The sequence below is a fragment of the Lepidochelys kempii genome, chromosome 2 (assembly GCF_965140285.1).
Source record: "Lepidochelys kempii isolate rLepKem1 chromosome 2, rLepKem1.hap1, whole genome shotgun sequence".
NCBI lineage: Eukaryota > Metazoa > Chordata > Testudines > Cheloniidae > Lepidochelys > Lepidochelys kempii.
The window spans coordinates 181,801,392-181,827,680 of record NC_136381.1 but is presented as its reverse complement, the minus strand read 5'-3'; the positions used below and the strand labels follow the sequence as shown (position 1 = coordinate 181,827,680).

The window sequence follows — 26,289 nt, the reverse complement described above, 5'->3', positions numbered from 1 at the left end:
TGTTCCCCATTTGGTGAAATCTGGGTCACACAACCACGCTTCCCAAACATGCTGTTGTTGTGGTTGGAAGGGATCACCATATATTGCAAGCAGCATTGAAAGAAAGGGGGGTGGTGGCTGCTTCCTGTTTGTCTCCCTTCCCCGCATCCTGGTGCCGCTTTTGTAAAAAGCAAACTATTCGGGAGGCTCTACCCTGGTGCCTGTCCTCAAACACCACCCAGGTTGCTAGGAGAAATGGGGCTTTTCTCAAGTTCCAACTTGTGATCCCCCGAATGTCTTCACAAAAACAGCAGCACAAGACCTCTTACCCATGCCTCGTGGCCTTACTCACCAGGCTGGAGCAGTAAACAGCCTCTTGCGGTTGTGATTACATTGTGGCTTGCAGTGAAGTGTATTGAGGGATGGTTTTTTTATTTAAAAAAATGAACCTTGCACCAGAAACAGTGTATGCACTGTCAATGCTACCCTTGTGCTTTGCATTCCTTGCAGCTGAAACCTTGTCCATCGGCACATTCTCAACACCAGGACAGATTAGAAGGTGGAAAAAGAAGACTCTGGAGGACATGTTCAATGAGTTAATGCACTCCTCCAAGAGTGACAAGATGGAGCTCAGAGCATGGAGGATCACACTGTCCGAGAACCTGGACCTGGACAGGACAGCATGCAGGGAAAAAGAGCGCGTCACACAGGAGGAGATGCTGCGGAGTATGAAGGAGCAATCAGACATGTTGAGGCATCTGGCTGAGGTTCAAGAAAGGCAGCTGGACGCTAAAGTCCCTCTACAGCCTATGCCATCATAGGCTGCCATCATCACCCATTTCTACATCCTCCTCCCCCAAACATCCTGCGGGCGGGGAGCGGGGAGGAGTTTGGTATCCCTCGCACTCAACACCAGGTGAGGGTATAAAAACCAGAAGGCGCCCATTCCCACACCTTTGATTGTTATGGCAGTGCATCTGTAAGCAAGCTTTCCTTGTTTCTCCCCCCCGCAGTGTTATCAGCCCTTTTGGCCCAGGTTATCTTACTTGTCTTTGCTGTCTCTGTGTGTTTGTGTGCATAATAAAATTTACCAGATTGAGGAGAAAAGGCTCCTTATTCATTCACCCTCCCACCCTGGAGGAAACTTTTCTCCCTTTGTTTCACAGATATAATAGAGCACACAGCAGCCAGCAATAACAATGGACACTTTTGCTTTCACTGAGGTCTAACCTAGCAAGCAAACAATGCCAGTGAAATTTTAAATGTGCAAAGGCACATTCAACCACCATTCTGCACTTGCTCAGCCTATGAATCACAGAATATCAGGATTGGAAGGGACCTTCAGCATAGGTCCAACCCCCTGCTCAAAGCAGGACCAATCCCCAATTTTTGTCAGATCCCTAAATGGCCCCCTCAAGGATTGAACTCACAGCCCTGGGTTTAGCAGGCCAATGCTCAAACCACTGAGCTATCCCCCCGCCGGTTGAACCGTTCCTTACTGCTGTCCAGGCTGCCGGTGTACAGCTTCATGAGCCGTGGGAGCAAGGGGTAGGCTGAGTCTCCTGGGATCACAAATGGCATTTCAATATCACCAATGGTTATTTTGCAGTCTGGAAAGAAAGTCCCTGCTTGCAGCTTTCTGAACAGATCTGTGTTCCAAAAGATGCACACGTCATGCACCTTTCCTGACCATCCCACGCTGATGTTGGTGAAATGGCCCCTGTGATCCACCGGCGCTTGCAACACTATTGAGCCATACCCTGTTCAGTTTATGTACTCTTTGGCAAGGTAGTCTGGTGCCGAGATAGGGATACACATTCTGTCTATTGCCCCACCGCAGTTAGGGAACCCCAGCATGGCAAAACCATCCACTATGTCCTGCATGTTGCCCAGCGTCACTACCCTTCTTAGCAGAAGTCTGTTAACGGCCCTGAAAACTTGGATCACAACAGATCCCAGGGTAGATTTACCCACTCCAAACTGATGCCCCACTGACCGGTAGCAGTCTGGCATTGCAAGCTTCCACACGGCTATCACCACTTTAGTATTGCTGCACTTCAGGGCTAGGGAAAGCTCCTCACACAGTTCCTGGAAAGTGGCCTTACACATTCAAAAGTTCTGCAGCCATTGCTTGTCACCCCATAGCTGCATAACGATCCGGTCCCACCAGTCAGTGCTTGTTTCCTGGGCCCAGAAATGGCACTTAACCGTGTCAAGGTGGTGTGTGACTGTCACCAGCAACTGCGAATTGCTCCACTCTATGTCTTCCAGCAGGGCTGCTTGCATGGCATCACATTGTTCTGTGCAGTGGCTCCTGTATCAGCTGTGTAAATACTGAAGGATAAGGCGTGAGGTGTTTGTAATGCTAACAACAACAGTGTACAGCTGAGCGGGGTCCATACTTATCATGCTATGGCGTCTGCGAGGGTAACCCAGGCTTACAAAAAAGGGCATGAAAAAGGCTTGCTTTGTTTGCCGTTGATTTCAGGGAAGGAGGGAAGGAGTGGGTAGGTGCATTATGGAAGGCTAACGTCATGTTCCAATAACCACCCATGCCAAAGTTTTGGTGCCATAAGCCATTGCAAGCCCATCCCAAAATTCCACTCGGCTATGTGCACTGTAGGATAGCTACCCGCAGTGCAGTGCTCCATGGGTCAATGCAAGCCCTGCTAGTGAGGATGCACTCCACCGACACAATGAGAGTAGTGTGGACACGCAAGATCGACTTGCTTAAATCAGAGGCTCAATGTCAACTTACATAAAGTCGACTTAACTTTGTAGTAGGGCTGTCAATTAATTGCAGTTAATTCACGCGATTAACAACAAAATTAATTGTGATTTTAAAAATTAAAACAGTGATTAATTGCGATTAATCACACTGTTAAACAATAGAATACCAATTGAAATGTGTTACATATTTTTGGATGCTTTTTTACATATTCAAATATATTGATTTCAATTACAACAGAGAATACAAAGTGTACACTGGTCACATTATTATTTTTGATTACAAATATTTACACTGTAAAATTATAAAAAGAAACAGTATTTTTCAATTCACCTCATACAAGTACCATAATGCAATGTCTTTATTGGAAATGTGTAACTTACAAATGTAGATTTTTTTTGTTACATAACTGCACTCAAAAACAAAACAGTGCACAACTTTAGAGCCTACAAGTCCACTCAGTCCTACTTCTCATTCAGCCAATTGCTAAGACAAACAGTTTTGTTTACATTTACAGGAGATACTGCTGCCCACTTCTTATTTACAATGTCACCAGAACGTGAGAACAGGCATTCGCATGGGACTTTTGTAGCCGTCATTGCAAGGTATCTACATGCCAGACATGCTAAACATTTACAAGTCCCTTCATGCTTCGGCCACCATTCCAGAGGACATGCTTCCATGCTGATGACGCTCTTTAAAAAAATGCATAAATTAAATTTGTGACTGAACTCCTTGGGGGAGAATTGTATGTCTCTGGCTCTGTTTTACCTGCATTCTGCCATATCATGTTATCGTAGTCTTGGATGATGACCCAGCACATGTTCTTCATTATAAGAACACTTTCACAGCAGATTTGACAAAACACAAAGAAGGTACCAATGTGAGATTTCTAAAGATAGCTACAGCTCTCGACCCAAGGTTTAAGAATCTGAAGTGCCTTCCAAAATCTGAGAGGGACAAGGTGCGGAGCATGCTTTCAGAAGTCTTAAAAGAGCAACACTCCGATGCGGAAACTACAGAACTCGAACCACCAAAAAAGAAAATCAACCTTCTGCTAGTGGCATTTGACTCAGATGATGAAAATGAACATGCATCAGCCTGCGCTGCTTTGAATCGTTATCAAGCAGAACCCGTCATCAGCATGGACGCATGTCCCCTGGAATGATGGTTGAAGCATGAAGGGACATATGAATCTTTAGTGCATTTGGCATGTAAATATCTGGCAACGCCAGCTACAACAGTACCATGAGAACACCTGTTCTGACTTTCAGGTGACGTTGTGAACAAGAAGCAGGCAGCATTATCTCCTGAAAATGTAAACAAATTTGTTTGTCTGAGCCACTGGCTGAACAAGAAATAGGACTGAGTGGACTTGTAGGCTCTAAAGTTTTACATTGTTTCATTTTTGAATGCAGTTATTTTTTGTACATAATTCTACATTTGTAAATTCAACTTTCATGATAAAGAGATTGTACTACAGTACTCATATGAGGTGAATTGAAAAATGCTATTTCTTTTGTTTTTTACAGTGCAAATATTTGTAATAAAAAATAAATATAAAGTGAGCACTTTGTATTCTGTGTTGTAATTGAAACCAATATATTTGAAAATGAGGAAAACGTTCAAAAATATTTAAATAAATGGTATTCCATTATTGTTTAACAGCACGATTAAACATGCAATTAATTTTTTTAATCACTTGACAGCCCTACTTTGTAGTGTAGATATGGCCTTAGTGTCACTCAATGCATAAGAATTGTTTCTACTTTTGTCTCTCTCCCCAGTATTTGATAGGCAAAACTGCAACAAGAAAAAGCCCAGCCGAATAGAGCCAAGTGTGCTGGGACTGCTGCTCAGGCAGAATCAGCTCTGGGGAGATCAGGGAGGCGACACCCTGAATAGTGATGAGGAGGCGGAGGTGGCAGTGGAGGCTGCCAGAGCCTGTCACAGTTCTTTAATTCGATCTCTAGGCTTTAGTTTATAGAAGAATGCGTTTTCCATCAGCACACCTACACTCAGAGTATGTGATGCTGCTGCTGGTGAGACACACACCTTGTAACTGTGAGGAGGGAGAGACTGCTCCTTGAAAGGCCGATCACAGCTGAGGAGGATATATGCCAGCCAAAAATTCCAGCATCACATTTTGAAGGCAGTCAGGTTTTAGCTCAGTTGTCTTCTCTGATGCAGTAAATTTAATATGCTACTGTGGCTAAAGCTTTAACCTCTCCTAGACAAGGATGGGGGGGGGGGGGGGGAGGGAGGGGGACCTCAGTATACAGTTGATGTATCTCACAGGATACAAACACTTAGATTTATATAAATATTCTCAGAACATGCTGAGATAGCATTTAAAGATGCAACTAAATCAATCTCAAGTTGATACGAGCGACCAAAAGTTATCTGATAGTTGTTTAGTAGCCTGTGTGGAAGAAACTAGTAGTCTCAGTCTGGTAGTGTAGCTGCATCATAGAAACCAACACAAGGGGCAACATGGCTGCAGTCTCAGAGAGATCAGTGAATTCCAGGCTCTGCTCTTTAATGAGGTTGGTGAAGGTAGACCCCAAAACCCACATGGAGCCCCTTCGAAGCCAATGGGGCTCTGTGGCAGACGCAGGAGTCTGCTTGCGTGGATCTGAGGCCTGATCTACGTGCAGTATTTGTACTGATAGAACTATTTCAGGTTGGGTGTGTGATTTTTTTTTCTCCAGTACAACTCCTAACATGGATACAGTTATATCAGTATAAAGGTGCCTTATACTGGAATAGCTTTTTCCCTTACAAGAATAAATTGTATCTGTAGAGAAGATGCCTTATTATCATCAATATAACTGCATATATACTAGTGTGTGTGGGGGGGGGACGGTGTCTCTCTTTAACTATACCACCATCGTTAAAGTAGCAGATCATTTGTTTTGGGCAAGCCCTTATTGCAGGATTGGGGCCCTAGATTGCAAGATTGGGTCAGGGACTGTCTCTTATTATGCATTTGCACAGTATCTAGCACAATGGGGCTCCAATCTCAGCTGTGGTTGCTAGGCACGACTGTGATGTCAAGTTAACAAATAAATAATAATACTAATGATAATAGGGAAGCTTTCACTGCTATGTCCCTTGTTTTCCATATTGTAGGGATAAATAAGAGGCTTTGGTCTGAAAGGCTACCAATGTAACATTAAAGAAAGAAAACCAGAAAGAATGAGGGTAGAAATATACTGCCACTGAAAGAACACAGTTCTCTGGGATTAGAAGGATTTCCTCCAGCTTTCATCTCCAATTTTTCCATCGTGCTCATTTTTCCATCTAAATAAGAAAAGTTATTAAAACGAGAAGATTAGCGAAAAGAACAGGGCCAATTTTTAATTTATTTGGAGAAGAAGGAAATGCCCTGCAATTCAGTTGCAAAACAAGTGTCTGGAAATTATCTTGCAAACAAACGTGTTTGCACAGAAATAGATGCTGTTGTTTAATCAAGCTATTCAAATGGGGCTACCTGTTCTCAACCTAATTTCAGTATTATGTTAGAGAAGTCTTTTTGTACAAGATCTGACAGGCATGTGTTCTTGAGGAAGTGGAGGGGAAGCCCTCAGTTCATATGACTAATTAGACAGACTTCATGCTGGGTTGCTCTTTTTTGATGCTGATCCCTGTACTAATTGTCAGTTTATTCCTCAGGAAAGCAAGGTTGAGTTCAAATGCTGCAGTGCCTTGTTCCCTATTAGCTTTCCTGACCTTCTACTGATGTGAATTGACAAGGAACAGACCGAGAGAGGGAGAGGTTCATTCCACTTAGAGTGCACATTTTAGAGTTTATTCATAGAAAAACAGGAACACAATTAACACACTTTCATAGGCTGCAGTTATCACTTAGATAAAGTAGCCATTTGTATTCCTGCAGCAACCGGATGAGCAATTCCAGGAGGAGTGTGTCTCAGTGGGCAACCACGTAGGTGTATTTATATAATGAACTTTGACACTGGCAGTATTTTAGATATTGTAATTCTTTTTTAGAATAGTGTAAATTCTTATTTTCTTAACTGGATTTCCGTGAATACATTTTTTTTTTTAAACAGCAGAGCAAAAACCAGAATACAACACACACAGAAGTTAGTTGCTGGGTTATTTTTCTTCTCCATTAAACTTGCAGGCAATCTAGGACCAGAGTCCATAAACTACAACTGAACTTCCAAACTAGATCCCCTCAAACCTTTACCCTCTGCCCACCAACCAATTTTATAGGGCTTTTTTGGCTTTGCACAGGCTTTCATGGTGTGTGAGTTGGATTGAGTGTAATCAAATCAGACATATAGGGCTCAATTTTACATAACACTGAGCACTCTGGTCTCAGCTCAGCAAAACACCTTAAGCGACTTCAATGGGACTACTCAGATGCTTAAAGTTAAGCACATGCCTAGGTACTTTGATAGATAAGGACCAGAATGGACAGCTCTTTCAGAGGGTTAAGGACCTTTCTATGGGCTCAATCCTGAATTACCTGTTTCTTATCTGATTCACTTTAAAAAAGCATAAATGAGACATCAAACCTAATGTAAACAATCACTTCTTCCTTGCCTAAATGCCTAAAACCTAAATTATAATTAAGGCATGATGCTGTCAAAATATTTCCTGGGGACTGTGTCCTTTTTTGCTTCTTTATGATGAATATCCAAGGTCTACATTAATTCCTTCCCTGTTTTTATCTCAAAGGGAAAAATGAAGTCTTGCCTTTCCTGTTTTGATGGCGGATTCTCTCATTATGACAAAGAGTGTTTTGAGCTTTCCCAGCTTCTAACTGAAAAAGTAGGCATATTGACGCTTTGACAAACAGACCTTCTGCCCCACTGTTTATAGTGCATTTGAGTTAAATAGGTGTTAACAAAGAACAGAAGGGTTTTTAAACAGAGTGAATAAAAATCATTTACCCTCTCAACTGGGTTTTACTTGCTCGAGAATCCTCCTACTAGCTTTCCAGTTGCCCATTGCACCTTCCAGGTAAAACAGGGTAAACAAGACCTGAATTTATTATTTTTAAAAACAAGCAGAAAAACCTCAAACACAGTGGACATTAAGATTTGCACAGTTCCAGTGCATAATTTATGCCAGGGCATGCCAGAGCTGAGCCCTGGCACCTGTAGGCTTGGCAGTTCATAGCCCTGACACCTCTAGGCTTATCGCATCAATTATGAATGTTAAAAAAAATCGCTTGAGCCCCAGCACCTAATTGCTTGAACCCCGGCACCTCTTTCATTACAAATTAAGTGCTGCATAATTCTCTATACTTAGTTCTACAGGAGGAATGCCCCTATTTTAAACATGTACCGTCTTGGTCCACCAAGCCTCAGTTTGATTCCACTACATAGTAATTTACGTGGAATATTTTTATTTCTGGATATGGCACAATTAGTACATCTGTCTGCATTACTGCATGGAAAAATGCATGGGAGGAGAAGGAGGATGTAGACAAAAGACTCAGCCTCAGAATAAGTTGAGCGTGGTGCAACGGACAACAAGAGTAAGGCTAAGAACTGAATAAACAGGGAGACTCAGTAGGATGACTGTACGTCCCATTTTGACCAGGACAGTCCCTTTTTTAAGCCCTGTCCCGGCCGTCCTGACTTTTTTTCCAAAAGGAGGCATTTGTCCTGTTTGCACTTGATCCCATTTTTGTCAAAAAAGTGGGGTGCAGTGCGGAGGGGGCGAGCGGAGATGCCACAGGGTTCCAGCGACCTTGCAACAGCCTCTTGCATGGTGATGAAGGGGGCAGGGTTCCAACAACCAGCAACAGCATGGGGGGCCTGTTGGGTGAGTGTCTGGGGGTGTCCCATTTTCTCCTTGGGAAATATAGGCACCCTGAGACACAGCAAACCTCCAAGTATTACCTGTTGGCACTCCCTCCGGGTCAGGGTTGAAGCAGGGGGGCAGCACTGGGTTGCTGCTGCTTTGTGCTGCATTTACTTGTTTGATAGAAGAGGACCTCAAACCTTGGAAAATTTAACATGGGAAGGTGGCACTCTCCACAGCAGCATCCTCTTGCAGAGCCTAGAGCTTTTCATGCAGAAATCCTGTAGGAGGTGGTGGGGGTGCAGTGAAACAGCTGCTCACCCTAAAAGTGCCTTGCTGTATAGAAAGGAGATCCTTGTGTAGATGAGTTTCTCTTCTCTGCATCTCCATGCAGGGTTGCAGAGGAGGTGTGTCCTGAATCACTGGGCCACCAAACCCCTCTCGGAGGGGATGATCCCACAAAGTGAACCTTGCTGTTTTCTTCCTCTCTGACCAACTGGCATGATTTTTTTCCACTGAAAGAGCCAATCTGACCACGTATTTTTACCCTTTCGCAATACACCAATCTAAAGGGTGTGGATTCCATTCAAAAGAGCACTCATCCTCATTAGCCCTAGCATACATTTTTGTGGCTAGCTCAGATTTTGAGTAAAAATCTTTGGAACATGTAGCAAATTTGCTTTCAGCCCAGAAGTTTGGTCCTTTGCTCATGATTATCCACTGTTTTAAAATGAATAACTTTCCCAAAGAGGGCAGTCACACTGACCTACGCCAAGGCTTTTTAAAAAAATGAAAACCAAGTGCAAAAAGAAATCTGTCAACTAGCTAAAAAGCCTATTGCCAAAACCCAAAAACAAAAATTCAGAGTTTCATTTTAATCAAATTGCCAGCAGATATGTTTCCTGTGGCCACCATAGTGAGGGAGAACAAAAGTCAGTGGGACTACTCAGAGTTGCACAAAGTTTGCAGAATAAGGTGCTTATTCAGTGGCTCAGTGTACAGGGAACCATAAGGAAACTTGGGTTCTATTCCTGGCTTTGCAACTACCCTGCCCTGTGATGTTGGGTAAGTCATTTCACCTCTTTGAGCCTCTAGTTCCTCTCCCACCCCTTATTTTACTTGTCTCTTCAAACAGTAAGGTCTTCAAGATAGTGGCTCTCACTATATGTTTGTACAATATCTAGCACAGGGGTGGGCAAACTACAGCCCGCAGTCCGGATTCGGCCCAAGAGCCGTTTTAAGCCAGCCCGCAAGCTTCCATTGGAGAGCGAGGTCTGGGGCTTGCCCCACTCCAGCGCTCCAGCCGGGACACCGGGTTGGGGGCCACACCACACAGCTCGGCAGGGGCCGCACCACGCGGCTCAGAAACCACGGCATGGCCCTGCTCCGGGGCGCAGGTCAGGGGCCACTTCATGCATAGGAGCTGGAGAAGAGACATGCCACTGCTTCTGGGAGCCACTTGACATAAATGCCACTTGGAGCCTGCACCCCTGTTTTTTTTGTCAAAACAGAAATTTCCACAGGAAGCATCTACTTGATGAAATTTTTACCAAGCCCTAAAAATGGAGGGGTTTTTGATTTTTTAGTGAAACTACCCCAAGTCAGTTTTCAGTTGTAATTTTTCAGTTGCCCAAAACGCAAAAAAAATAAAAAATTCTGATTTTCAATATAAACCCAAAAGCTTTTGAAGAAATGTTTCTGTGAAAATGAACATTTTCCTTTTCGCTGACATTTTTTCACAGGAACAAAACCCCCCCAAACATTTGCCAATGAAAACTAAATCCAGAGGGGGACACAATGACTGTGCCAAAGAGCTTGTCATCCTAATAGATTGTTTCTGTCTTCTTTTTATATATTATTTGTATTATCATAGCATCTAGGAGCCCTGGACATGGACCAAGACCCCGCTGTATTAGGTGCTGTACAAACACAGAACAAAAAGAAAGTCTGGATACAGGCAGACCAATGGATTGTACAAGGAAACAATGACAGTATTGGTCAGCATGACTGGCCGTGGTATTGGTGCAGCACAACATAAGGCCCAGTCTACACTTAAAAGTTAGGTCGACATAGCTATGGTGCAGACGCCACTAGGTCGATGGAAGAATGCTTCTGCCAACCTAGCTAGCTTCACTCGGGGAGATGGAGTTACTATGGCAATGGACAACCCTCTTCCGTTGCTCTAGTGTGCGTCTACACTATGGGGTTATGGCGGCATAGCTGTGGCACCATTCCTATGCTGCTGCAGCTCCTGAGGCATACACAAGTCCTAACTGTTGTCAAGTTTTTTTGCAGGCCACACAGCAGAGGAGAGTTTTTAGGAGGGATTTGAAGGAGGATAAGGAAGTATCTTTGTGGATGTTTAGAGGGAGCTCCTTCCAAGCCTGAGAGGCAGCATGGGAGAAAGCATGAAGGCGGTTCTTTAACAAGTGGGGGATATAGGCTGGCATGATTGGCCAATTGGACGCAGGAGTACATTTTGACACTGAATGAGTGATGAAAGGTAGGTTGGGGGTTGGCCAGGAAGGGCCTGTCCAAGGGGTTTCCAGTCTAAATAGATTGCTCTTTCCTTCTATTTCCTGCAAAACAGAAAATGGAGCATGTGGTGGATGGAGAGAACTTTCAGGGTCAGGATGGAAACACACTGTATGACTGACTCTAAGTTAAACTGTCTGTTGTATTGTCAGTCTAGAATTTACTTCACACTCATGCTTGGAGTAACTGCCCTTACACAGTTATTCCTGATGGAGGCTGAAATCAGGACTATTTAATGTACTGGCACTGTTCATACAGATATAATATCTCTTAGATTAGGGAAGGAACATGCAGTTTCAGGGCTCTCATAAAAATCTATGAGACAGTCCCCATTCCATTCCATCCCATGGCTAGTTGGAGCAGGCTGCCAAGCTTGTAACTGCAAAGAACAATGCAAGCATAAATAGACACTACCCACCATCCCCCGGCACCTTTCAGGCATGAGATTGGCATGGAAGTAGCAGAACAGCCTTGTTGTCACTGATCCTGACAGCTTTTAATTTAAATAAAATAATTTAAATAAATTTAAAATTTAAATTTAAAAAATTCCCATTTTTAATATGGTCTGGACCATATGTTCATAGAGGGCTTTGGTTTCACGGACACCAGCCCTCCCATTCATAGTGGCACAAATTACCTCTTCTCCCATTTGTGATCACATAACATCCCTATGGGGTGGCTTACATGGAAAATGTGTATTGGGAAACTGGTTAAAAAATTAGTATGCAGAAATGGAAAGGTATAAAATGTCATGCCTGATATCAACTCCCTGACACCATATAACCCTTCAAACCAGAACACCAGCCTACCCTATCTAGCCATCACATCCCTTACCCACCTCCCTCACCAAATGCCAACAAATAAACAGGAGACTTGCAGTATGCCAGAAGGCAGGAACCTATTCAAGATAAGGACATGATCTAAAACCTATTAAGTCAATGGAAAGACTCCCATTGACTTCAGTGAGTTTGGGATCAGGACCTACATGTCACTGTAACTCCCTCAAATGCTGTCTTTAATAAAAGATTTTGTTGTTTCCCTGGGGCATCTATGATGTCCTATATATCTGTTAAAGAACTTTACTTACAACCTGTTCCCACATGTCCTTATCTGTATTTCTGACCTTGCTCACATATCATACCATTTAATATATAGTTACAGAATAGGACTAAACTATTTTATAGACATGTAGGAAAAGGCATGTAAGCAGCAGAGCTCAGTGTAATCAATGTGATTGAACAACCACATGAAGATAGATGAAAGGTGGATATTTTATTCCCCATCTCTCACATGTGAAAATACAAAATGCGAGGAAAGCATTGCAGTAGAATATTTCAGAGAAACTGCTTAGTTCATGTTGTTGGGGCATCATTCGAATGCACATTCATCAAAGATTTTGCCAAGATCATTACACAAGGAATTTGTTCTGCATTATCCATGTGCGACCCAGGTCATGTGGAATACAAAAGAACAGCATGAAGTCCTTGCTGTGATTAAAGGTCATTCTCCAACATCTACTGAAGCAAGTCCCATGAAAACAGTGATCTTCATATTGCAGAGAACATCAATCCAGTGCTTGGTTTGCTGACGTAGTAGCAACCATACTACAGTAATTAACTTAATCATGCCAATAGAAGTGAGCACCTGGGTGGTAGAATCTCCAACCTGAAGTTCTCTCCTTCAACCTCATTGTTCAGAGATAAAATGGCAGAGTGCATGGCAGGTTCAATAAATGGGCTACAGGGTCACCTGAAACCAAAAGACACTATTCCTTTCATTGCATAAAATGCTGGACTTAGACTAAACATTAGATGATATTTCACATTTTGTGCAAAGCCTCAATTGTGCAAGGGAAATCGGTGCTCATTAATTCTGCTTTTGCCAGAGACAGACAGACAGACACCCACACCCCTCTTCCTATTTGGAAGTAGTTTCTACCATTTTCCCTTGTTAACTATAATTAGGCTCAATTGGGCCAGATTTTTCAGAAGTGCTCAGCATCCAATAGCTCCCATTAAGAACAGCTGAGGGGGCTTGAACATTTCTGAAAAAGTGGTCCCTTGTGTACAGATACAGGTCATCACTGTAGAGGGAAAAAAGACTAGAAACTCTTTTAGGGTTGGTTCAACAGACAACAGAGGAAATACTTGAGAATTTTGGTCAAAGGTTATAGTGATGGAAAATAAGTAAACAATTCTGTCATTGGAACTCCTTGCATGGATGTAACAGAGTAGAATTTGGCTCTGTATTTTCCAAAAAAAGAAAAGAAGATTGTGTAGTCCCAAATATACTCATGACATTTCTAGAAAACCTATAAAGTTTAGCCTAAGATTTCAGATATTCAGACGTTAACATAAATTTGTGTCTGATTACAACATGTCTTCCCATACCACCAGTATACATTGTCCAACAGGCCAAATTCAGAATTCTGAAATGTGTATAATTTTAAATTGTTCTAATTTCCTTTTGGATTCATTCATAGATCTTGGTGTGTATTTGAACATTGATTTAAATATATACTTTGAGAGACACATTCCCATTTCTTTGAGATACTGAAATGCACAAGTGGGATAAAACAGTTCAAATAACATTGGATTACAATTTTGAGATAAGATGAGGCCAGGATATACATTTTAATAGGAGATGATTCTTGTGTTCTAAGCAAAAAAGAAAGCAGATAACTAGAAATTCTATGATGTTTGGGCTGTCAACTGATTCTCAAGTTTACACCCTTGCATTTCTGTGGTTGTGCTCTATGGATTTATATTTGGGCTTCAGGAGTGGGCTTTTAATGGACCCACTGCAGCTGTGATAATGTGTGGTCCTAATTCCACACATAAAATTACAATAACTTCAGTGAACAAAAAACATGGAGCTGGTTATGAAAAATGGGAAGAGGGGAGGGAAAGAATCATGAAAACCTTTGTGAAATTTCATTTTTTCCAAAATTACCCTTTTTGACTATTTTGCTGCCAGCTCTAGCGTCCTGTAACAAATAAAACCTGAAATTAGCATAATACATCTGTCAGAACAATAAATATACCTGTTTGGGCATTTCAGTGAAAATGAGCATGTGAGCGAGGATGGGGGAGAGCAAGTGAATGGACTATAAGGTGGATAGAAAGTTGGCTAAATTGTCGGGCTCAACGGGTAGTGATCAATGGCTCCATGTCTAGTTGGTAGCCGGTATCAAGTGGAGTGCCCCAAGGGTCGGTCCTCAGGCCGGTTTTGTTCAATATCTTCATAAATGATCTGGAGGATGGTGTGGATTGCACCCTCAGCAAGTTTGCAGATGACACTAAACTGGGAGGAGAGGTAGATACGCTGGAGGGTAGGGATAGGATATAGAGGGACCTAGACAAATTAGAGGATTGGGCCAAAAGAAATCTGATGAGGTTCAACAAGGACAAGTGCAGAGTCCTGCACTTAGGACAGAAGAACCCCATGCACCGCTACAGACTAGGGACCGAATGGCTCGGCAGCAGTTCTGCAGAAAAGGACCTAGGGGTTATAGTGGACGAGAAGCTGGATATGAGTCAACAGTGTGCCCTTGTTGCCAAGAAGGCCAATGGCATTTTGGGATGTATACGTAGGGGCATTGCCAGCAGATTGAGGGACGTGATCGTTCTCCTCTATTCAACATTGGTGAGGCCTCATCTGGAGTACTGTGTCCAGTTTTGGGCCCCACACTACAAGAAGGATGTGGAAAAATTGGAAAATGTCCAGCGGAGGGCAACAAAAATTATTAGGGGTCTGGAACACATGACTTATGAGGAGAGGCTGAGGGAACTGGGATTGTTTAGTCTGCAGAAGAGAAAAATGAGGGGGGATTTGATAGCTGCTTTCAACTACCTGAAAGGGGGTTCCAAAGAGGATGGATCTAGATTGTTCTCAGTGGTAGCTGATGACAGAACAAGGAGTAATGGTCTCAAGTTGCAGTGGGGGAGGTTTAGGTTGGATATTAGGAAAAACTTTTTCACTAGGAGGGTGGTGAAACACTGGAATGCGTTGCCTAGGGAGGTGGTGGAATCTCCTTCCTTAGATATTTTTAAGGCCAGGCTTGACAAAGCCCTGGCTGGGATGATTTAGTTGGGGATTGGTCCTGCTTTGAGCAGCGGGTTGGACTAGATGACCTCCTGAGGTCCCTTCCAACCCTGATATTCTATGATTCTATGATTCTAAGTGATGGAGGGAAGGGGATGGAGTGAGCAGGGGCAGGGCCTCAGGAAGGGGCAGGGCAGTGGGCGGGGCAAGGGTGTTCAGGTTTCTGGCATTAGAAAGTTGGCAACCCTAAATCCATCTCCTGTGAAGGACAATGGTAGTTTAGTCATCCATTTAATTGGGAACAGAATCCCGCCTCATAATATGGTAACATAGACTCCGAGAGCAAATGACAAGTCCTTCCTGCAGCCACTGCCACCCCTGCTTCCAAACACAACACAGTCTTTTTCTTTATGAATGTAAAACTGTAGTTATATATTTTTAATTTTTTTAAAAAAACATAGTTTAAAAGCAACAAATAAAAGTACCCAATATCACCAGCAAAATAGGTCAAAAACAACATTGCATGGTGGAGCCAAATATAAATCAGTAGTCATATAATATAGTCAAGGTGCAGAAATCTGGCTTGCAACTCTGAGCATACGTAAACATGTAAGGCTCAGCTTTCAAACACACGCACCTGAGATGTGTATGTGGAGCAAATGATTTTCTTGGGTAAGGTATAGTATACTTCTGTAGAAATGTAAAACAACATTTAAGCTTAGGAGAATCAGGAAAACCTTTATGCCCCCTATCCATCTACATATACAATTTTTCACTTCATTGCCCCTTTCTGCCTGCTTAAAAGTCGTCCTATAAAACTGAAGTCCATAGTGTCAGAGTGCATACTGCCTGAATTACATTATTAACTAAACTATTTGAGTAAATATAGGCAAAAATACAGGGATAAACTGATTTTTAAAATATAGGGGTTTTTTTTAAAAAAGCAACAACAGTGTACCCTCTATAACCCTATAATATATCAACTCAGCCGTGTTCTCTTACCTTTTATATTGGTCACCCTCTCTTTTAATACTTATGCAAGAAATGTTTTTGTTGCCTTGTCAACAATTCTGTTTAACTTTTAAATCCAAAGTTAGTAGCTACAATGAGACTAAAACTAAGTGCAATATTTTTTAAATGGTTTCCCCAGCTGTGTGATATATATAGCATCAACTTGGGAAAACACCGCAACAATACATTTAAATGAATGATAAGTAAAACAGTAACTTTGGCAGTAGATTGTTAACTCTCTTCTCTCCTCCCTTCCCCCATGTGAATGTCTAATAGGTTAATTTCTCTGTAAGTATCACTTCCCCCATCTCCATTTCCTAAACTCCTTCATGCTTTGGTATCAGCCAGTATTATAGTCCCAGAATCCTGAGGTGCTCTTGGGCAGGCCTGTCTGCAATCCCTTAGGAAGGGTTACTTGGTCTTGTCTTGAAACTCACCACTTAACCCAGCTGTAGTGATTTCAGCTTCACTTAGTGGCTTAGTCAGTTCTGTCACTCTACTGTTTTCTGCATCCTATTCTGTTGAAGAGTTGTTCCAACAACACAGGGTTCTCAGAAGAGGAGAACCAGTAGCATATAAAGCTCCTGAGCAAACTCCTTGCCATTGGTGATGCATTCCTTTGCACAGATTAACCTTGACTTCCTCACTTTTTTAGTTCACTGTCACTTCCCAACCAGTTCTAAGTTTGGGTAGAGTTGTGGTGGCTCTCAAAAAGTGTCACTGGAAGAATTCTGGGGTAGAGAGTTTATGCAAAGGAATCTCTCTGTAGCTATACTTCCCCCCTCTCTTCCACCAATAGATGTAGAAGAGAGCTCCTCCCCTTCTGGAGCTTTTGTCCATCTGGACTTCTGGGTAAATAGCTGGTGTAGATGGATGTTCTTCCATCTGTTCACCAACAGATGGGAGCAGAGAGCTCCTTAACCTCTAAAGCTTCAAGCCACAGGGTTTATATTTGCTAACATTAGAAGATATTTTGTAATCATCAAACACAAAGGGGTTACATAACCCATACATGACACCTTCTTAGCAACCAGTTTAGCACTGGTGGGTTCCACTTAATCAAATGACATCTTTTAAAATTACATCAAATTCCAGAGTTGGTTGGAAAAGATAATTTCTCTCCTCCCCCTAAATTTTCAATGAAAATATGTGGTTTTTCATTGAAAAACTAAACCACTGATTTATTTATTTTTTCTACTTAAATGAATTATTGTTTTTGTTTGGAAATGAGAGTTCTCTTTATATATCTCAAAAAAAAAAATCCAAATTTTGAAAAAAATGAAAGTTTTCACCAAAAAATCCTTTCCTTTGAAAAACCATTTTTGTAAATAAACTTTTGATGAAATATGTTGACAGCTGTAGATTTAACATTATGTGGCAGATTGCACAGCTAAACAACATGCCAGGATTGGGGGTGATATAAAGCTGTCCTGATCATGGGTTAGCTCTGGGAGGCATTTTATCCTCTGAAATGCCCTGGAAGACAAAGGGAGCATGTCTACTGCACATCCCCTTAGGTAGGGCCAGCATTAGACTCCCATCTGCCATTGCCTCACTTACTGTCCATCCCCCTGGGGTGGATAGCTCCTGTGGAATGAAGAAGGAATTTTAGTACAGGTCAAAATCATGACCTTAATTAACATACAGTATCCCTTTAACTTCATATTTTATGTTGTGCAAACTCCTTTATTCTTTCAGGGCTGAATCTAAGGCCCATTGAAATCAGAGTCTCCCTGTTGACTTCAGTGGGCTTTGGATCAGGCCCTTGTTCCCAATTCCCTCTGCCCAATTTTATTTGATTTTTTAAAAGACAGATGCTTCGGCCATATCTGTTAAAATCTATATTCTGCTAATGAAGCTCAGGTGTCTGCAAAAGGAAGTGTTACCAAGTTCCCCAAATGCCCATTGTTTGATGACTCTAGAAGATAGACTTAGTGCTTCCTGTAGGGGGGAGATAAGAATCATGTTTTAAAATAAGGCACTTTTAAATAAAATTAAATAATTCACAGTGTCAATTGAAAATACTGTTGGCCTGTTGATCAAAAAAAGCTTGCTTTAGGTCTCATTTCTAAAGGTTTGGAGCCCAATTCTCTCCTCAGTCTGGTGAGAACCAGGAGAAACTCCAGTGAAATCAGTGGAGATACACTGGAGTAAACTAGGTGTGAGAGGGGAATCATGCCAAGTTTCTATATAATTTATGTTTTAATCCCTTCCAGATTAAATATCACACCCAATACACATTGGTAAAACCTCTTGATCATAGTCCTCGGCTGGTTGTGTGAAACATGGAGTCATTCATGCAATGTTATACCTTAGCTTGAAAAAAGAACATCAGGAAATAGGTTATAAGAAATGATTGCTGCTGGTTAAACAACATCCCACTGGTGGTCATGTGCTAAATGCCACGTTACACATATGCCATGCAATATTCTGGACTACAGAGAGGTAGGGCATTTAGAGAATGATGCTGTGTCCATGGGTGACATAGACAAGCACACCTTGGCTACTCTTTGGTTAAAGTTGCTCACAGATTAGTAGAGGAAAAGAAAACAGTAGATCCATCCACCCATCACAAATAATGTGATAAATTTAGCGTCTTTGTCAGCAATTGGCAATTTCCTCCAGCATAGCTCTTATTCCAAAGTATTTGCAGACTTTCCCCCCCCCCCCAAGATTTTATCTCTGCGAGTTGATCACAAACAGTTCTCTGAGATAAAATGATACTCAATATTTGAGCTGTATTGGTTAGTTTGGTCAGGTAAGCCACATGGCGTTGTTTCTGCTCCCTGACTGGATAAGCATGCAAGCTGTTCTGGCACAAAGGCTCATGCAATGTGCAAGTAAAAATTGGTTTCTACGAATACATATATGAATGATTTTGATTTCCTATGAAGATATGTATCAGTAAAATCTGATTAACTGAGTGTTCACAGAAAGCAAACACAGAAGGGAATTTAATATGACAGAAGAGAATTCATTCAAAAACTTCATGGGAATGTTTACAGGCTTTCTTGAACTCTCTCACCATGTGCTAGAAACAGCAAAGCTACATGTCAGAGATACTAAATGGAACTCTTCTGAGCTACTATATTGAAGACTGCACAAGTATTCCTAGCGTAGTGACCCCCTCTTATTTTGAATATTTGTATCAGTTTGAACCTGTCAGTGATATGCATCCTTGTGGTCCACATAAGTGTTTGCATTCCATTTGACAGAACATAAATGTTAACATACAGGCCCAATCCTCCAGATATTACTTAGGGAAAATTCCCACTGAAATCAAATCATTGGGCCTTTTGTCTCAATAACCATTAAAAGTTGTGGTTATTTTACCTCATAGTTCTTCCTTAGGCACCTTCTATTATGTCATTCAGAATTTTGGTTCTCTGTATTAATTAAAAAAAGATGACTGTCTATATCTGATAATATCCCCCTAAAGGTATTGAAAATGATCTAAATGAAGAGTGGGGAGTTTAAAGAGATAGACAGACAAATGATTTGGTTCTTGAAGTTTTGATCACATTAAACGGAGGAGAAAACTAACCAGGGAAAAGCTAAGTGAAGAAGGTACTGGAAGAGGAAGTGAAAAAATGTGAATGATCTCACTCCATTATTTTCAGTGGGGTCAAACCCATTTTGGGCCCTGATACTGTAGGGAATAGCAGAGCGGTGTTTTATTTTCACACACTATTCACATGTGGAATGAAAGGCAAAATGAGTTCTGGGGAGGATGAATACTCTGAGGAATGTTTGGTTCTCCAACTCAGCCTCTGCTTTTATCCCCTGCTGCAATCCTTTCATTTCAGAAAGCTCCTCATGAATAAATATGACCTCTGATAAGAGCACAAACTGTTAACAGGAGGCAGTAGGCATGTTTCCTTATTGCAGCCACATACAGAACTTGAGTAAAGCTAATGATCAGCACATTACACTTAATTAACAGTTACCATCTTCTCCCGCTTTTAGTTTTTCCATTTGGTCTTCCGCAATCCCAGGCTTTTATCGCCAGGCCAGTTTGATAAAAGTCCTGCTTAGCTGTGTCACACTGCAAAAAGGATTGTACACTCAGGAACATTCTCACCATTTCTAAAGAGTCCAATTTTTGTCTCACTTGTACTGAAGGATACTTGCCTCTGGGAGTGTTTCAACTCCACTTGAGTACTGCAGTTTTACATTAATACATTTATTCCAATGAAAATGTTAATAAATATTTAATAGGTACTGTCAAGCAATGCATTTAATCTTTTTTCCCCTCAGGGTTAGGGTTAGATGAAGCTCTGTCAGAAGACAGACATCATTTACAAACAAAATAATGAAGTTGTTCGTATCGATCACCACCATGTTGGAACAAGAATACCTGTGACTCATTTATAGGATTAGGACAGTCTTTCTATGTTTGGGACCTAAGACAATAAATTCTGTCAGCCGTGAAAATACTTACACACATGAGCAGCTTTGCAAATGTGAGTTGTCCCACTGAGCTAAATGGGACTACTCACCTGAGTAAAGACACACACTCACAAGGGGTTTGCAGGATCAAAGACTTAGAGGTTCGTTTTATAGCATCATAAATAAGCCATGGATAGTCCAGAAAAAGTACCAGTCAGTCTCTAGCATTTATCCTCGCGTAGTATAAAGCATTTCTGAACGTTAGTGATGGGTGAACCTCTAGAAGGTCTGGAGATCCAAGCTCAGATAAGCAACAAGAATCCAGAAGTTTATTCAACATTGAGCTGTACTATATGAAACCCTTGAATATGCAAAACTGTGGTGGAAATCTTGAGAGAAACAGCCCCTTTTCCAACAAAAAAAGTCTTTGTAATGAACAATGTTTGTTTTAGAAGTCACAGCCATTTTTGTGACAAGGAAGAAAAGTATTTAAAAATTCAAGATGATTTTGTAGACAATTTCTGTCATCTTCAAGAACTGCTACAGAATTGTGGTAAATTTTTACCTTTTTGCATTTTGTCTAGATCATTTGCAACTGGGCAAATCAGCTACATGATTTTTCTTTCTAGTTTCCTGATTGGCCGAGCCTGCCCCGCATAGTTAGGCTGGTTAGCAGAAGCCACTTTTACGCAAAAGGAATGTTTGCATGTTGAGTCTCAGAGACTTTGTTTTGTTTTTTAACAAACCTCAAAACCTAGCAGTGGTAGCATCACCAAGGATGCATTGTTCTCCACTGCAGTGTGTGGGGAGGAAGTCCACTAACGAATCCTTTCTTCCTGAAAGCATCCAGGATTTTAGAAAGCTGTGGCTCTGCCTGGCGCCCCGCCCCACCAAGGATGCTGAAGGTGGCAACAGGCCCACAATCCTTTCCAGGTAGCATCAAGTGGCAGATGCCAGTGGAACTGAGAGACATACTGAAGAGTTTATATTCCAAGTAGATATAGATGTGACTGAAGAAAGTAGCATTGTCATCCTGTTTTACAGTTAGGAAACTGAAGCACAGAGAGATTAATGACTTGCCCATGGTGGCAGCTCCTGAAAGTGAACTCTGATCATCTGTATCCCAGCCAGTGCCGTAACCATAAGGCCATCCTTCCTTTGTCTTTTGTGTCAGTCCATCTGTTTGTTAACTATTCATTAGCGGCTAGACTCCCATCCTCCTCTTTGCTCCTGATTACCCTCTCCTTCAGGGCTTATCTTCCCATCCCAAAGCCCCCTAGGCTTTCCCATTACCACCTGACCTCACTGCTTGCATATTCAGCCACACTAATGCCAACACTCAACCAGACTATTTCCAAAATGCTTCTGACAGTAACAAATGCCATTTGATTGCTCCCCTTTTCTCCTCCTACACGGTCATGCAGCTCATCCTATAGGAGCAACAGGTTGACTGACAGCATAAGGCCTGAGTCTATGCTACGAAAGTCACTAATCAATTCAAACCTCTTCATCCTAACTGGCCTTAGCAGAACGGCTTTTAAAATCATTTTTGAATTGCACTCCAAAACATTTAGTTCCACTGGTAAATTTAGAGTCTCCGAACCATTTCCAAGTGGTTTCTAGTGGTTCGGTAGTTTGTTCCCCTATCCCCACATTGGGCATGACTATTCCTACACTCTAGAAGTGTGCAGAATACAGCGGAGTGGGAACAACAACAATAAAATCTTGGAATTTTTCACGGAGCAGCTGCCCAGCTGACAGGTCAAACTCAAAGCCAGAGACCCTGGGAGTCCTGCCTCCATTTCAGTCCACCAGATGGTCCTGCAGAGGAGGTGGTCTGGTGAGTTGGTAGGAAACTGACCTGGTTTCCATCTGAACTTTGTTTAAATAGACATTTTTCCATGGCACATTTAGATATTGACAGATCGCCATTTTCCAGCAGAAAAATGTTCCCATGGAAATTTTTCAACCAACTAGCTCTAGTGCAGAACCCAGCAGTTTCAGTTTGTCAGGTTCATATGAATATTTGTTTGGATTCACGGGGGTTGGAACCTTTGGAAATGGAAGCTTCTGAGCTCTGGACAACTCCTGTCCCAACCCAAAAGTAAGTCCCACAGATGGGATAGAAAGAACGTTACAGAAAATCCAGAAGCCACTTAGACATTCTGCTAAGGACACAGTTACTAGTGCAAACAAGAGGAGTAATGGCATTTCACGTTGTCTAAGTCTTTAAATAATACCATATAAAAAAAGATGCGTTTTGTACACAAACATCATGCAGATGTTTCATTAAAGGTGCTTCATTATTTGTTACAGTGTCTTGGTTTTCAAACACCTAGGAAGCAATTTCTGCCTCCTTAGCAATTCTTTAAACTGTAACTGTTAAGGGGGGTGGGGGGTGGGAAAGTGCCAAAATCGCTACTTTCCTAGGGACAGTGGCTACAGGGCAAGACTGCCCTGAAATTAGCAGATAACAGCAGACCTTAGCTAAGGCTTTTATCGGCTGTTTGTGCTCACCGAGGCCAGATGATTTTCAAGGAGCTGCTTAGAGATTTAAAGCGCTGATGTGACAGGAGCCCTTTGATTCTGATGTTCCTGCCTTCGTCTTGTAGTCAGTGTTTATGTAAACTTGAGAAAAACTGCCACTACTGTTCATCTCCCTCATTTTTCAGCCTTAATGGTAATTACATTCCATGCATGACAGGAGATTTAGCATTGCACTCAAGACTGGGGTTGTAATACTATCTTTGACATGCCATTGCTATGCATTAGGTCACAGTTTCACAGAGCTTACCCTGAGCAGAGATGGAAGTAGAACCTGTGTCAAAAGTTTGGGGTGGTGGGCGTTTTAAAATATGTTCTGAACTGCTTAGAGTTTTAAAGTAAATCACTTTAGGCTGAAATTTTCAAAGAGGCCTAAGGGAGTTAGGCACCCAAATCCCATTTAAATTCAGTGTGAACTGGGGACCTAATTTCCTTAAGTTCCTTTGAAATTCTAGTCTTAATACTTTTTGTTTTAAGTATTGAGCCATTTCCCCCCCAAGGACCTATTTAGAAAGCAATACAAAACTGTGTGTGTGTGTGTGTGTACAGACAAAGCATAGAGATATAACCCCTCTATTTCTCTCCCTTGTTTCTAAGCCCCCACCTCCATGTTCACTTCTGCATAGAAGCCTCCGCTCTTTGGCTCAAAGTTCTGTATCTATGCTTGTGATCTCGGGGCCTATTTGGGTGCCATCTCTCGGTCTGTAAGGCCTTCCTTTTTAGAGGCCAAACTCCTACTCTTGACTGCCAGAGTATCATCAGCTTCTTCCTCCTCCGCTCTCAGATTCATTTCTCTCTCAGCTGCCACATCTTAACTTTTTCTGCTCCACATCCCTTTTTCTCCTGCTCAAGTCCTTTCTGCTAACCACCCTCTTTTCCTTCCAGTTCTCTCTGGAATACAGGCTTTGCTGTTCCCCCACCCCAAACCCTAACTTAATCTCTTGTCTACTACAGTTTGTTATTTTAATGCTATCCCTGCTTGTAGGATAATTAGCCTTTGTTCCAGTCTGTGTACCATTTGGTGTTCCCACTACAATCTGATGGGCTCAGTGCAGAGTGGGGGAAGTTAAGTGAATTGTCACTAACTTATTCATACCTTGTAACACAAAGTTGTCTGAATAGAAACTTGAATGATCAGCTTGGAGGTCACAACTTTAGAGGCTGCTTGTGAAAATGGGGCAATCTTACTCCTCTTTTCTCTAAAAACAGCCATACATCACAACATGCACAAAAACATAATCCCTGTCACCCAGCAGTCCTGAGCAAGCCTATGACAGACCAGTGGGTGAGTACAATGAAGGGAAGACATTTTGGTATGAAAACAAACTTAATTCTCAAGCTTCCAAGTATTGCAACACATACAAATGGAACTTCTCTCAGGCACAGTCTAAAGTAAATGTACCTTACTTCAGCCAAGTCCCCACAAAAAAGGGTCTCTGCTCCAGGCAGCAGTTCTTCCCCAGCAGTGTTGTCTGAGCCTTGGCGTCAGGAGCTTTTCAAACCCTTTTCCCTTCTGGACAAGTGGAGGAGAAATTCTGCTTCTATCATGAGTACCAAGCAGCCCATGGCTCCCTCTTCTCTATTCCTAAAACTTAACAGGCCCATTCTGGAGGACTCTCCCTCCCTGATTAGCAGCCCTGGCAGTTTCTATGGGGTGGGGAAAGTCCTCTGCAAGTTTTTAACACTTTCCTTGCCATCTAGGTGTGAAGAAAGGACAACCCCATCACAGGGGCACCTTGGTTAGCAGTTTCAACATAGGGGCTGGGAACCAAACCAACACAGAGACGGAACTAATCTATAGAGATGGTACTTCCAGATCTGAATTGTGTGCATTGATGGGGAGTTATAGGAAGCCTGAACTGCTGCTGCCCATGCTGATCTTCCTCCTGGGAGAAGTAGAAGACTTCTGGCTGTCTGGCTCTGAAGCCAGAACCTTTCACAAGCATTGAATTCAAACAGTGGTTTAAAACACATCAATTAAAAACATTTTTTTTTAAAATTTGGTTGAATGGTGTCTTTGTTTTTGCTCATCTCATGCTCCATCCAGAGAAAAGCCTATAACATGCCAAAAGCCACATCCGGTTTCTTTCAAACACAAATTCCTTGAGGGTGGAAGGGGTAGGGGGAGGAGTGCATCTGTACTTTTAATCTTGACTACCCGGAGATGAAATGACTGAGTGGTCTCTGAGTTTTAATGGAAATGTATTGTACACAAATCACATTAGTTTTCATTTTTAAAATTACAGATTAGATTTTAAAATTCCATGCTGCTTCCAAATTCATTTCTAACGGCCTTTGCGGAGTTCTAGCTCTTGGCCCTTGCAGGACCTACTTTAAAAAAAGGGAAAAAGAAAAAAGCATCGATTGATTCCTGTAATGGAAATGGAATCCCTGCTTGTCCTTATTACCATGAGCATTACTACCCTTGTCATCACTACCATCATTATGCCATGAAGCTTTATTCTCAACGCAGCACGTGGAGGTGGAGCAGCAGAAGTGGCCCACGTACACCCTCTCTCTCTGTGCTCATAGCATTCTGTGCAGAGCTTCACGGTCATCTGTCAGTGGTTTTCTTAAGTGGCACTTATCTTTTCTGCCTAATGAGTTACAGTGTTGTTGTTTGTAACATAGTAGTGCCTACAGGTCCCAACCAAAGATCAGGGCCCACTGCATTAAAAGTGGCACTGAAACATAGTGAGAGACTGTCCCTACCTCAACATGCTTCCAATTTAAATAAAACAGAGAAAGGGTGGGAGGGGAAAACAGAGATGGGAACTGGCTTACCCAAGGTTACTGGAGGGCTTATCCTGCACCCCCTCTCATGTGTGGAGTCCCATTGATTTCAGTGGAACTCCACATCGGATAAGGTCCCTACTCTTTGATAATGTAAACAGCAATTAGTTCATGACGCAGAGCACACAGGGCACTTGTCAACCAACAGCCAGGTAAGCAATGTTCTATTTATAGTGCCTGAGATCAGATTCTGGAAATAACGTTTTCTTTGAAGTGGCACATGTATGAATACATTTCATGTAGTTATATGAGCCACATTGGGCTGCTATTTACTCCACTGGAAATCTGAATCAACTCCAGCAACATTAATCGAAAGGCTCTGGATTGACACCAGTATAAACAAGAGCAGGATGTGGCCCAAAACAAATAGACACCTATAATAAGAAATGACATATTACTAACTCACTCTCTCACAGCGTTGGCTTGTCGGACAACAAATAAGCAAACATCTACGGGCTTGTCTACATGGGGAATTTTACCAGTAT

At 42.1% G+C, this 26,289-nt stretch overlaps 1 protein-coding gene across 6 annotated transcripts in view; it reads left to right on the top strand.

Annotated features, from left to right (window-relative positions):
• The window catches only part of LOC140907934 (uncharacterized), a 37,296-nt gene extending 12,316 nt beyond the window's left edge, over positions 1-24,980 (top strand). For 5 of the 6 annotated variants that reach the window (XM_078851305.1, XM_078851307.1, XM_078851306.1 and 2 more), the window contains one exon: positions 490-1,075. In XM_078851305.1, the coding sequence (XP_078707431.1) occupies positions 490-800 (311 nt within the window). In that variant the 3' untranslated portion in view covers positions 801-1,075. Of the gene's footprint in view, positions 1-489; positions 1,076-24,712 lie in introns of those variants that run through there. The other variant, XR_013635270.1, reaches the window with a different exon arrangement.
• The last annotated feature ends 1,309 nt before the right edge of the window (positions 24,981-26,289 follow it).